At 37.2% G+C, this 14,289-nt stretch overlaps 1 protein-coding gene across 6 annotated transcripts in view; it reads right to left on the bottom strand.

Moving 5' to 3' along the window:
- Nucleotides 1-3,977: 3,977 nt before the first annotated feature.
- The window catches only part of rab6a (RAB6A, member RAS oncogene family), a 92,366-nt gene continuing 82,054 nt past the window's right edge, over nt 3,978-14,289 (bottom strand). For all 6 annotated transcript variants that reach the window (XM_059963947.1, XM_059963946.1, XM_059963949.1 and 3 more), the window contains 2 exons: nt 6,880-6,946; nt 3,978-6,140 (listed from right to left, as the gene is read on the bottom strand). In XM_059963947.1, the coding sequence (XP_059819930.1) occupies nt 6,076-6,140; nt 6,880-6,946 (132 nt within the window). In that variant the 3' untranslated portion in view covers nt 3,978-6,075. The remainder of the gene's footprint in view (nt 6,141-6,879; nt 6,947-14,289) is intronic.

Here is a 14,289-nt window from a genome sequence, read left to right as displayed (position 1 = left end):
AATCATCCAACTTCCTACTCACTTTTGCTACCTTTATGCCCTTTCCTTGGCTTTTACACAGTCCTCATCTTTCTTTGTTAACCACAGTTGCCTACCCCTACCATGAGAACTTCTTCCTCTCTGGGACATATCTACCCTGTGCCTTGTGAACTATTCCCAGAAACTTCAGCCATCTCTGCTCTGCTGTCATCCCCATCAATATCCTCCTCCAATCCACCTGTGCAAACTCCTCTCATGCCTCTGTAATTCCCTTTATTCCATTGCAATATTGATACATCTGACTTGAGCTTCTCCCTCTCCAATTGCAGTATGAATTCAATCATATTATGATCACTGCATGCCAAGGGCTCTTTTGTGTTAAGCTCCTTAATGAGATCTGGGTTATTACACAACACGCAACATAAGATGGCCTTTCCCCAAATAGGCTCAAGCACACGCTGCTCTAAAAAGCCATCTCATGGGTATTCAACAAATTCCCTCTCTTGTGATCTGACACCAACCTGATTTTCCCAATGCCCATACATACTGAAGTCCCCCATTACAATTGTGTCATACACTTATTACATGCCTTTTCCAGCTCCCTTTACAATCTCTACTCCATGTTTTGGCTACTATTTGGAGGCCTATATATGATTCCCATGTGTGTGTTTTTTTTTAAACCCTTGCAATTTCTTAACTCCACCCACAAAGATTCAACATTCTCTGACCCTATGTCACCTCTTTCTAAAGATGTAATTCTATCTCTTACCAACAGAGCCACACCACTACCTATGCCTTCCTGCCTGTCCTTTCAATGCAAAGTTTCTTTGATGTTAAGCTCAACTATGGCCTTCTTTCAGCCACAACTCAGTGATGCTCACAACAGACCACAAATCCCTAATTGTGCCACAAGTTCATCCACCCTATTCAAAATGCTACATGTATTTAAATACAGCACATACAGTCTTGTATTCTTTGTCCTTTTGAATTTTGCCGCTATGGTACAACTTAACTATTTGCTCTGCCTGCATTTGTACCCAGTCATTGGCTTGTCCTTCCTTACAATTCATGTTACACCCATCATCTACTTGTAAACCTGCTGGCTCATACTGGTTCCCACCCCCCATCATCTATCATACTGGTTTCCACCCCCCCTTCCATATTAGTTTAAACCACCCCCAAAAGCTCTCATAAATCTGTCCACAAAAATATTGGTCCCCCTCTCATTCAAGTCCAACCCATCCCTTTTGTACAGGTCCCACTTGCCCCAGGTCCTAATTATCCAGAAATTTGAATCCTTCATCTGAAAATAAGTTTGTATATTTATCTATCTTGATTGCAATCAGTACCATCACCCCATATCTATTAATGTCCTTGTGTAATTACCTGTTTGGTAGAGCAACAGTGACAACTTTAAGTCACCTCCATTATTTACTTACTTTCCATCAAGTACTTTTCATGATTAATAAACTATGCCATAAATCTGAACGAGCTGAGTGTGGTTTAGAGCACACCCAGTTTAGAAATATGGATATGAATGCATGTCCAAGCTTCAAGATTAATGATTGAAAAATGAGAAATAAAACAGAAACAATTTATGTCATCACAAAATCCTTTCCAGTTTTACTGATTCTTACAGCGCTTCAAGTATTTTCTGCAATATTCAGTAAAGCTTTCAAACTGTATGAATTAGAATTGAATTCATGGAACTGTTGGTGAGTTGGGCTAGTACATTATTCTCACTCGTGGATTGAGCACATTTGTGGCAAGTTTTCAAACAGTAATAATTAAAAATATATTTGAAACCTGAATATTGATTCTTCTGGAGGTGGACAAAGCCAGACGAACAACAGTACTGTCAGGCTTTCTTTGGACAGCCTAATGCCATACAGACTCACAAAAACGAAAAATAAGAAACCTACGAGGTTTAATTAGTACAAACATGCCTGGCCTGCTGTCCATCTCCAGAATAAAATATAGTTGAAAACTGACATTGGATCAAATATTCCTGTTAGATTTGAACATTCTGTTTTCATACAATTGATTCTAAATGATTGCTGATTGAGAATTTGTCACTATTGCATTGTGCTGGCATTAAAGCTGACCTAATGATGTATATCAATGGATTTGCCAACTAGAAGCACCAAAAGGGAGTAACCATTTAACTATTAAGAAATTCATATTTACTTCAGCGGCTTTGGAAGCAGTGCAGAGGATGTTCACCGGGTTGATTCCAGAGACAAGTGATTTAGATTATGAGGAGAGATTGAGTCGCCTGGGACTGTACTCATTGGAATTCAGAAGAATGAGAGATCTTAGAGACATACAAGATTATGAAAGGGATAGGCAAGATAGAGGCAGGAAAGTTGTTTCCACTGATAGGTGAGACTAGAACAAGAGGACAAAGCCTCAAGATTTGGGGGAGTAGATTTAGGACAGATGAGGAGGAACTACTTTTCCCAGAGAGTGGTGAATCTGTGGAATTCTCTACCCTCTGAAGCAGAGGAGGCTACCTCAGTAAATATATTTAAGACAAGGTTAGATAGATTTTTGCATAGAAGGGGAAATTAAGGGTTATGGGGAAAAAGGCAGGTAGGTGGAGATGAGTCTATGGCCAGATCAGCCATGATCTTATTGAATGCTGGAGCAGGTTCGACAGGCCAGATAGCCTACTCCTGCTTCCTTGTCTTATATGGAAAATTAAACTGCCAATGACTCAATGTCAGTGTGCAGATTTTCTACAAACATCCTTTCCACAAATCATTCATTTTGAATGTATTAATTCAGGGATAGTGTTATATTAAAAACAATTATATGTAATAGGTTCACCTAGATAATATAAATAATGCTTCTTAACATGAGAGACCTATGCCAATTCTTACCTTTGGCTTCACCTGAACCGTCAATAAGATTGCAATGGTGATTTCATGCCAACAGTGGTCAAACTATTCAACTCAAGTAAATTTGAGCGCATAACGAAATTATTTCCTATAAAAGGAATGAACAACACACTTGTGCTGGACGCATTCCATTATCAAATACACATATGAAAAAGATACCATTAACAAGCCACAACAGGTCATGAGACCTTGTATGTTAAGCCTGAGGATAATAAATAGCTAGGGTATAGAACACAGAAATCTGTAGCACATTACAGGCCCTTTGGCCTACAAGATTGTGCTGACCATGTAACCTACTCTAGAAACTGCTCAAAATTACCTGAAATTACCTTACAGCCAAATACTCTATTTTTCTAAGCTTCATGTACCTACCCAAGTTTCTTAAAAGACTCCATTGTATCTGCCTCCACCACCGTCGCCAGGAGTGCATTCCACGTACACACCACCGTGTGAAAAATTTACCCCTAACATCCCCTCTGAACCTTCTTCCAAGCACCTTAAAACTATGCCTCTATTGGTAGATCAAGAATTACTTTGCATTTTACTAGAAAAATTCAGAACTGGAAATTCTATGAATATAAGAACACATGCTTAGAACTAATGTAAAGTTGATCCAAGAAAGCACAGATCTGAGCAGTGAATTGGACTTTAGGATGATAAATTGGCAATAAAATGAAAATGTCTACATGAATTAGAAGGGACAAAAATTTTGGATAAAGGACGGAAAACCAGATAAGCTGCCATAGAAAACTCAAATGCACAAAGTAGCTTAGTATAGTACTGTTTTGACACAGCTAAATCAAAATATTAGAAACATGGGAAAAAAAATACAGACTCTGGCAACTTTGAAACAGGGTTTGTTTTAGTTCTCACATTTGTGGAAGATTTTGCATTGAAAATATGTGATAATGAATACAAACACACCTCACTTTGGTTCTAAACTATATACTCAATTTTCATTTATGGTTATCCCTTGCCTTTCCTCCAAAATGCACCCTCATGTATGACTATTATCAAGTAAAAAGAACAAATGATATTGGAATCATAAATGAAACACTTGTAACATCGACAGTTTAAATCATAAGAAATAAAAAGCAAAAAACAGCAGTCAACTACTTTGAATAGGCAGGTGTTTATTTTGTTCAGGCTTTGGGTTTTTATTTTACATTATCAAACAGAGCTGAGGTACTAGTGATATTCCAGGACAAAATTTTCCTTTTTTAACTTCCGGTTATCATAGTAACAAGACATACGCAAAAGTAGTAATGAATATACAGTTGCATGGGTACAACAGTCAAGCCAAGTAAGCCATATTCTGTTCAAAAACCAGTACTATTGAAACTGCACACTACTGCACCACAGAAGCCTTGAGAGCTCAGCTTGTGAAATAATTTTTAATTCATACATAAAAGAAAAATGCTGCTCTCCAAAAAATTGTTCACAAGCTTGTTAGTTTTGTCAGTGTATAAAGAAGTTCTGATAAAAATCAGCATGCTCTTGTTTGGCCAGACAACTTCCCCAGTTGAGCTTTAATGATTGTTTAAATACCGTGGAGAAAAGAAAATGCATGGGCAATCCATTTAGTGTTATTTTCTTGTACTCCAAGAAAAATGAGGATTACAAATGGCAAACGTATATAAAGAACCCAAGCCACACCGTCTTACAGTATTTTCAGTAGGAAAATTAAGAACTAATTAGTTATCTAAATGGATAAGCAAAAAATCTGCAATACATTACAGCTCCGGCATGCAGGGGGAAAAGCAGCCATTTCAGGCAACATTTCAAAGTGTGATAGACCGGTCAGATTTTGTAAAGACCAAGAAATCTTCGTGCCTGTAAATGCCACACCATAAGTAAGGCAGAATTATGATTCTTAGCAACAGTGAAACCAACTATACCTGCAGCCCTACTTTAACAACGCATGAGGTGTAGGCACTTAAAGGATGCAAAAAATCTTAACTGGATAGTTTCGTGTGGTTTTACTTTCTCCAGTAAAAATACAGTAAAAGTGGTGTACAGCATGAACTAGAAACAGTTTCTCCAACCCCACCAAACAATTAGCATGCTTTGATGCTTAGATTAGAAAGAAAGTCATAAGACAAAGCTATAGTGTTCTATGCTGAAAATCCTTACATGACAAAAATAATAATAAAATCAGTGACACTCATCTAAAAGAGTGTAAAAAAACTGGAGCACAGAAATAAATTAGAGGGGAGATAAACAATCCTCTTAAATAAAAATCCTAAATCATATTATTCCAGGTAAGTAAACCAACTATGCAGAATTACAAAACCCTAAACAATATGGAAGCCCTATAACAAAAATTAATAGAAGATGCATAATTTTACAAATTCTGCATGTGAATGCTTTCCTTCCTTCAAATGCACAATTGAAAGAGATCTCTGTATGCTAGAGGACATTCTATTTTTAAAATGTGTGCAAGTGAGTAAAGAGAACTTTCCAGCCTATGCAACACAAAGGTTTGTCTTCAGTTACTTTTTGCCCTTTCAAATGCAATTATCTCAAAATTATGCTTAATTATTTGTAAGTGCATTTCTGAGGGGCCATCGCCATCTTAATTGATGGCTAAATTTAGGGGAAAAAAGACAAGTTGGGCCCAGATGAAGCGATAAAGGAATGGGGAAACATGAATTCATAGACATGATTTGGGTGGGGTTTAAATACTAACAGTTTCAGCAAAACTACAAGTGATGTATGCTTTCAAGTTCTCTTTGCACACATGAAATTTAGTTAACAGATTTGGTTGAGAAACTTATCATTTTGAAGCATTAAAAAGATCCAATTCACTGGTGTCTCATTGTTCAGATATTGTAGTCACTGTCATAAAGCCACTTAGCATTCAGATGTTATCTGCATAAACTGTCCTTTACACTAAACAGCTACAGAGTTCCATCATTAAAAGTGCAATATTATACAATGCAAAGAACTAAATGTGTCTTCCAATTAAAAGTAAACTGATGCAGGTTGAGTTTTGGCAATTACATTTTTTTGTATTTATTTCCAATGAAGACACTGACATTTTCTCCACATTTGTGCTTGTGAAGCTAATAGATCAATTACAAGACAGCCAGCAATGATGAATTGCAATACTTTACCAACAGGGTAAGATTACTAGCCAATATTCACACTGTGGTGGATGGCAATGACAAATAAGCAGTGGGCTTTAGAACCAGTATTAACAGGAGCATCCTCCCTCACTGACTGGTTGTTCTTGGGTCTTTTCCAGTTTTATATCAATCACTGAAAGTCATCTGTGTTAAGGGAAAGTTTACCATACATTTTAAAGCCTTTCTGCTTAAAGAAGGGCTGATCATTAACAATTACCAAAGAACTCAACAAATTCAGAGCTTCATAAAGCATCAAGACTCCATCAAATTGCAACATATTCCGGGTATTTTATAAAATGTATTGAATAAACAGATTCACACCTTCCTATATTATAATGAACGGGCTGAAGTTCTGACAGCAAACTTGTGATTCCAGCTTTAAACTACACATGCATTGAAACAATGGTTCCCAACATGTTTGAATGAAAACCCCACTTGCATAAACCTGGAAAAATATGCATACCTCATTCCCAACATACATGCCTGATAACATCATAGCTCAGAGTTGGAGCTTTTTCAGTGATTCTGTGACAGCTGGTAGTCCCTAAAGCTGTTATCTAGAGTGTTGAGAAATCTTTATTTTGCGAACTTTAATATTGAATTAATTTAAAAGTCTTTGTGTCACTCACATCCAGCAAGAGATTACTTCTGAATAACTTCATACAATTTCCTAGAACTTTCCAATTTCCCTTCTTAAAAATTCCAGCAGAACTCACAATATTAGAAAACGATAATGCAACTCCTGAGTTTATAAATTCAGGACAAAAAGCAAAATTATCTAGTTGCCTCCCCCCCCCCCCCCCCCACAGTTCTGTAAGTATTAAAGACCAAGTTCAATTTCATTTTACTGGTGCAAAGCAAATAAAGGATACTGTCTTCCCTGCTCTTGTCCTGTGTGCTTTCCATTCCAGGCAAGGCAGCAGCTACACGCCGGAAAAGCTACGGTAAGAGATACACAAAAATAAAAACTTACATTTCATGAATTTTAAAAATGGATTGGTGTGATGGGAGGCATAAATAGGTGCAAAAATATTGGGAAAATATCTCTATCAGTCCCTTTAATTTGGTCCGTTCCTGTATCCTTGACTAACCAAATCCCCAAAGAGTTCAGCAAGCCACAAATAAGAAACTAAGATTTTTATTACAACTTTAATGTTACATCTTCTATTCAAGTTTAAACAAGAGGTGCAGATGCCAGAAGCATTATAGTTCCATTCCAGAACAATCTGGCAAAAGTACACTTTCTGGAAAATATTGCTGCATCCTTTTAAAAAAAATCAGAAAAACATTCAATCTGAATGCAATTTTGAATTAACAAGTCAAATTTACAATCAACTGGTTTCGAAGACACAAAGAAGCAAACAAATTTATCAAAATAATGGGGATCCGTGAACTCATAAATATTCAACAGTACACTGAATAAATCCATTTAGAAAGCACTAAAGGTGACAGCAAACAGCACAAAAAAGCCCAACTTTACCACAAAAAGCATCCATGAATAATTCTTTTAATTGTAAAAATGTGTAGGTTATTACTGGAGATATACCCAAAGCAAATCGTAAAAGATGACTTAAACAGAGCTAGTCCTTTTCAGATAGCACAGAACTGCTGACAGAACATTGCTTTGTTGCAGAAAACCAAAGAGAACTGAACTGCAGTGAGCACATAGTTTTCCCACAGCCAATCCAGTTATCAAATCAATAAATATGCAAGTTTAGCGAGACAAGCAGACTGGCTGACCAAATGACATTGAGCAGCAAGCAGGTTTAAATTTTCTCAGAAAATTTAGATAATAGTATTGTCTGGTACTACAGACAAAATATTTCAGAATTATGGAAGAGTTAACATATTGGCATGCAAGAATGACTGATTAATAGAAAGCAGAAGGTTATTGTAGATAGAATCCAGATCCTTCCTATATCCAAGTAGCATCATCTTTTACTCCAGCACCCGCAGAGGTCAACAGATGATATTAACAACTGCTTAGAATTGCTGTCATCACCTTTGCTTCCCATTCTTTAGTTGCCGACTACTCGAACATTTAACTCTAATCACGTGGCACTGCATAGTCAGCTTTGTAGGGGGGAAAAAAATCACCGAACTGATTTAAAGGAAACTTCAATATTTCTGATTAAGAAATAAATGTACATTCCAATACAGGTAAAAACAATGCTAATGTATTACTGATTGTGAACTGTTATACTCAGAAGTATTTACCAGTGTTTTTGCAATGCAAGTTGAAGAAAGCATCTACTTTTAGCACACTACTAATTATACAGTAGGGCGAACCAATATTGAGGTACAGCATTAACTAAGGAATAGCCCTTTGGTCTATTCAGAAGTTGTTGACCCGCCAGCAGATTGAGATATCTATGGAGGAATTCCGTCAACTGGCACATTGGCAGCTGCAGGATACGTGTTGAGGAATGCACTGAAGCTTGGGTGCAGCACCACAAGGGCTCAGTGGGGAAGAACCAGTGTAAGGTTCTTGTTACTGGAGAGGGAATGGCCAGGTTGGGTGAGGAAACCCCTCAATTATGGTAGTAGTATACCACTCTAAAGGGGCCACAAGTGGCAGCAGTGGTATTGACGTGTAGGAATGTAATAGGTGCTGAAAGCACAAGAGGGCATAGCTTTAAGGTGCTTGGAAGTAGGTACAGAGGAGATGCCAGGGGCAAGTTTTTTTTAAAAAAAAACGCAGAGAGTGGTGAATGCGTGGAATGGGCTGCTGGCAGTAACGGAAATGATAGGGTCTTTTAAGAGACTCCTGGATGGGTACATGAAGCTTCGAAAAGTAGGCTATGGATTAGCCTAAGTAGTTCTAAGGCAGAGGTCGGCAACCTTTTTGCCTGTGACACTGGATTGCATATTAATGAGCAAACAGTAGACCAGTTAAATGCCATAAAAAACTTAACTAGATGTATTTAAATGGATAATTCCCATATTTTATGTATTGCCTCAAATTAATGAATAATGTATGCTAGAAAATCATTCGTGCTTTAGGTTGCCTACTCCTGTTCTAAAGTATGGACATATTTGGCACAGCTTTGTGGGCCAAAGGGCCTGTATTGTGCTGCAGGTTTTCTATGTTTCTATATTTTTTAAAAGAATGAAATGCATTGCACAGTTTGTTCTTGTTTTATTATTATGAATAAAGCATATTTTGAGTTTTAAAAATTACAGAATAGATCTCTGCCTTATCACTATCAATAAAATAATTGTTATCTTTAGCATTCAGCATTTGCTGCTGTGTTCTGAGGAAAATAGAGGTGCAGATTATAATGACCTAAATATTGAGAACAAGTACTCATAAAATACCTATAATCTATTAGATCATGAGAATTTTACTATAATCGCATGTTACTCCAATCAGTTGTTCACTAGGAAATTCTATCCCCATTGGAGTTTTCTGTTGGCCCCCGATTAATGAGATCTATTATGTATGTATTAAAAACTCAATTCACTATTGAACACTGCATAATTTTATAATTTCTACTTCCTAAAAAAGGCAGCACATAATGCCTTTTCTTCCTTAAAATGAAGAGAAATGGTGTTAGCGCTATAACTTCCAACAGATTGGGAAAAAACTCAAAAATCTAGTATACCTAGCTCAAAAGTTTAATGGAAAAAGGCTTAGTATGTTTAATATAAAAATTGAGATCTGATCACCTTCATACAACTTTCTAAAATATGGGCTCCTAACTGAGACAGGTAACAAAATTGGGTTCAAGTAGGGATGCACCATCAATAACTCTCGGAGACGGGAGGCGAACGATAGGCTTTTATTAGCTGCAAGAGATCACGATTAGCAGCAAGTGACCACCACACAACATCCTGGAGACTGAGGGGGGAGCAGTGCCTCCAACTGCCTTTATACAGGGGTCTGTGGGAGAAGCCACAGGAGCAGTCAGCAGAGGGGCATGTCCAGACAGGTATATGTAGTTCACCACAAGTAGGTAATACACAGAGGAGTGAAAAACAAAATTAAGAAATTGTGGTGCATCCCGTAAAACAAGTCAAACAAACACACTATCGTGTCCAAGAATCCACTGCTCATCAAAAGATATCCAAAATTCATTTCTGTGCAAACTACATTAAGAATAAGATTACATACAAGGCTGTATAAATTCCTAGTTATCTGTATGGAAGCTGTAAGAAAAGCAGAATGTTAAAGCTTTTTTTAAAAAAATCTGAAAGAAATAGCTATGGATCAACCTACAACCCTCAATGTTTGATACAAGATATTGGGAAAAGTCTTACCTACAACACTTCTGAAACCTGCAACTCACTTAATTTTCAGTTCAGCGCACTTTTGACAGCTATCTGAAGATACTGACTTCCTGTTGAATGTTTATTTTTAAGGGCTGGAATTGGTCTTTGTACGGTGATGCTAAGCTGTAAACTTCAGGTATAGTGCCGAAATACACTCAGTGGCCACTTTATTAGGGACACCTGCTCATTAATGCAGATATCTGATCAATTATGTGGCAGCAGCTCAATGCATAAAAGCTTGCAGACGTGGTCAAAAGGTCAGTTGCTGTTCAGAACAAACATCAGAATGGGGAAGAAATATAATCCAACGGTGGGATTACTGCTGGTGCCAGATGGGTATTTGAGTATTGCAGGAACTGCTGATCTCCTGCAGGTTTCATGCAAAGTCCCTAGAGTTTACAGAGCACGGTGTGAAAAACAAAACATCCTGTGAGTGGTAGATCTGTGGGTGAAAATTCCTTGTTAATGAGAGGGGCCAGAGGAGAATGGCCAGACTTGTGTATGCTGGCAGGAAGGCAATAGCAACTTATTACCATATATTACAGCAGTAGTGTGCAATGAAGCATCTCTGAATGCACAACCTGTTGGACCTTGAAATGGATTGGCTAGAGCAGCAAAAAAAAACACTGGGTTCTATTCCTATACCTAATAAAGTGGCCATTGAATGGATAATACCTACAAACTACATTGCAGAAGTTCTTCATAGCTTCTTCCTTAAAACCGCGACTGACAGGAGAACTAGTTCCCTCCAAAACACTCAACGTCCTCACTCTAATCAAACTCACAAAAATCCATAACTAATGTTACATGGGACTACTCTAAAGAGGCAAATTAACTCCAACTTTAAAGAGCAATTGGGGATGGGTTTTAAACACTGACCTTCCCAGCAAAGTTCAAGTTCCAGGAGCAAACAAACTGCTTTTTATGCTGGTGGTTTGTGCATTGGGAAGTGTTTCAGTTATGTTCACTCGCCAAACCTCAGCCCTTTATAAAGCTGCATTCAACTCTACGTGAGAAGAGTGCCCTGGGAACAGCATAAACTTGGTCTAACTGCTATTGAATGCAGCAACAAACCATTTGCTGGCAGAGCTCAAAAGGTTGAACAGCATCTGGTGGGCAGGGGGGTGTAAATGGACCTGAAATGTCAACAATTCATTTTAATTCCTTCCCACCACCACCACAAATGAAGCGTGACCTGCCAAATTCTGACAGCAGGTTGCTTGTTGCTTCAGATTCCTGCACCTGTGGTCATTTGTGTCTCCACTCAGCTATTTTATGTAATCCTGAAATTATTTACAGTGGTCAGGTGAGTGGCAAGGGTCACAAATGCTTAGTGCAATCAATTTGTATGCAAGGCAAATTCTAAATATTGTAACATTTTAGGTGACAAAATGCATCATCTATAGTCAGGTAGTGATATAAAAAGTGGATACCATGATTGAAAAAAGGAAAGTGTAAACTATCTTATAAACTTAAAGACAAGTAATAGCTCAGAGAAATTGCTGAACCTCATGCTGAAAGATGTACAAAATTTCTGTGGATTAAGGAATAATCAAATGCTTATTGAAGACAGGCCAACAAAAACTCATATCATCCAAACTTCGTGCAATTTTCAAATTCCAATTGAAAGAGCATCTTATCTCTCTTATTGTCATCATGATCAACAAAGAATGCTGCATTCTCATGTCTCCAATGCTGTCATGAATCTTTCCATCATGAAAATTGTTCCACACAGGGTTGATGTGAGTATTCAGCCATGAGTAAATACTTATTTTATATTTAAAAATTGAATAGAAATCTTCTTTATTTTAGTACCATATTCATACTTCAAGATAAAGAAATTAATTCTCTTAGAAACTATGGCATTCATAAATATTTGAATTTAGACCAAATGGAAGTTACATTTACCAAAAATAAGTCTCAAAGTTGAAAAAAGTATCAGATGTAATAGTGGATCTGCAGTTTCTTGCTTTTCATGCACTGCAGAGGGACCACAAATGTCAGAAAACAATGGAATTATACCAAAATATTAACCTAACTCTCCTTTTCCTGATCATTTTCCTGATACACATTCTACTTTATCATTTTCATTCAATTTAAATCTCTGCTACCAGAGAATGCCAGATTTATCTTGCATGGACAAGTTAATTGGAATGTGGCCAAATTATTTCTGAATTACTACACTTGGAACAATAGTAAGGAAGTTACGCATATTATTCACTATCAACACAGCTGTAATATCATTACAACGAAAACTACTTTTTTGTAATGTCAATATCTAATTTAGCATAAAATTTGATGTTAACATACTCAAAAAAGATACTGCATGACATATTTAAGAATTAGCTGCACTGTTAAAAAATACAAGAGGAGATAATGTAGCTGCATGTTGTTAATTTGTTCTTTTAGATTGAATGTGTAATTCTTTAAATAATAAACTAAGATTATTGTCACTCTCTTCTGGAGGAAAGAAAATACAACAGAGTTGCACATTTCTCATTCAGTTATGTGAAGCATTTTGTCAAATGCTTACCTCAACATTTTATCAAACTATTCCTTTAGCTACAATAGAGATACTATCAAAATAAATACATATAATTTCACAGCATTTGCAGAATTGAAATCTCCATAATAGTCAAGGTATGACAGTTTGTTTGCATTGTATGTTGAGGGGGGAAATAAACGGGATGCCATTAGCTTGCCAAATGATTGAATGGTGTTGCAGCATCAAGCTTGCAGTTAATGTCAGGAAGACCATAGAACTGATTGCGGACTTCAGGAAAAGGAATTCTAATGAACACACAGTAGTCCTCACCACAGGGTCAGTCAGCAGGGGAAAGGGTGAGCAGCTTCAAGTTCCTGGGTGTCAATATCTCCAAGGATCTATCCTGGGCCAAACACATCCATGCAATCACAAAGACATGCCACTAGCTCTACTTCATTAGGAGTTTAAGGAGAGTTGGTATATCACCAAAGACTAGCAAACTTGTACATTCTAATAGGTTGCATAACAGTCTGGCGAACTCATCCATGGAGAACTCTCATCATGCAGAACATGCCCTCTTCTCATTACTACCTTCTTGGAGGACGTATAGGAACCTGAAAACGCACGTTCAATGGTTTTAGGAACAACTTCTTCAGCTCTGCCATCAGATTTCTCAATGGCTAATAAACCAATGAACACTATCTCACTATTTTGTTTTGTATTTTTCATTGTAACTTATGGTAATCTTTTGTCTTGCACTGTACTGCAAATGCAAAACACGTTAGGGATAATAAATCTGATTCTGATTTGCACTGAAATAATAAATTCTTCCAAATGCTTTCTCCCACGTCATCTTAGGTATAATTTACAATTGCAATAGGCAAAAGGTGAAATGGGCAAGACAAAATAAAATTACTACTGGTGACAGTGTTTAAGCATTCTGCTGTATTAGCATGTGTTTTTCCCTCCCTGCTACATTTGAGCTTGGAAAGATCCAGATGTTCAGATCTGGCAAGCATCAGCTGAGAATCTTCCACGTCAGTGAAAGCTTTTATTCCATTTCCAATGGATGCAGAAGCTATCAAGTCCTAACATAATTAAACATAACTCAAACAGAAGTTCCATAGATGCCAGAAATCCAGAGAAACACATGCACAATTCTGGAGGAATTCAGCAGGTCAGGCAGCATCTATGGAAAGGAATAAATCAATGTTATTGGCCAAAACCCTCCTTCAGGAATGGTGAAGGGTCTCAGACTAAAACATCCTCTGTTTATTCTTTTCCATAGATGACCTACTGAATTCCTCCACAATTTTGTATGCGTTACCCTAAGCTCAACACATATTTCAAAAAAAAAACAGCATGAAAAGCTATAGCAATAGAGAGCACATCCTAATATTGCAATAAGGATAACAAGATTTGACAAATCATGATCAGATAAAGATCTGTGAAATGCTCCAAATTGCTGCATTTTTCTTAGATATCACAAATGTAAAGCAAGGGTACAAGATTTAATGGGAGAAGC

Source organism: Hypanus sabinus, chromosome 3 (genome assembly GCF_030144855.1).
Source record: "Hypanus sabinus isolate sHypSab1 chromosome 3, sHypSab1.hap1, whole genome shotgun sequence".
NCBI lineage: Eukaryota > Metazoa > Chordata > Chondrichthyes > Myliobatiformes > Dasyatidae > Hypanus > Hypanus sabinus.
The sequence above is the reverse complement of the archived record's forward strand: the minus strand, read 5'-3'. Positions and strand labels throughout refer to the sequence as shown.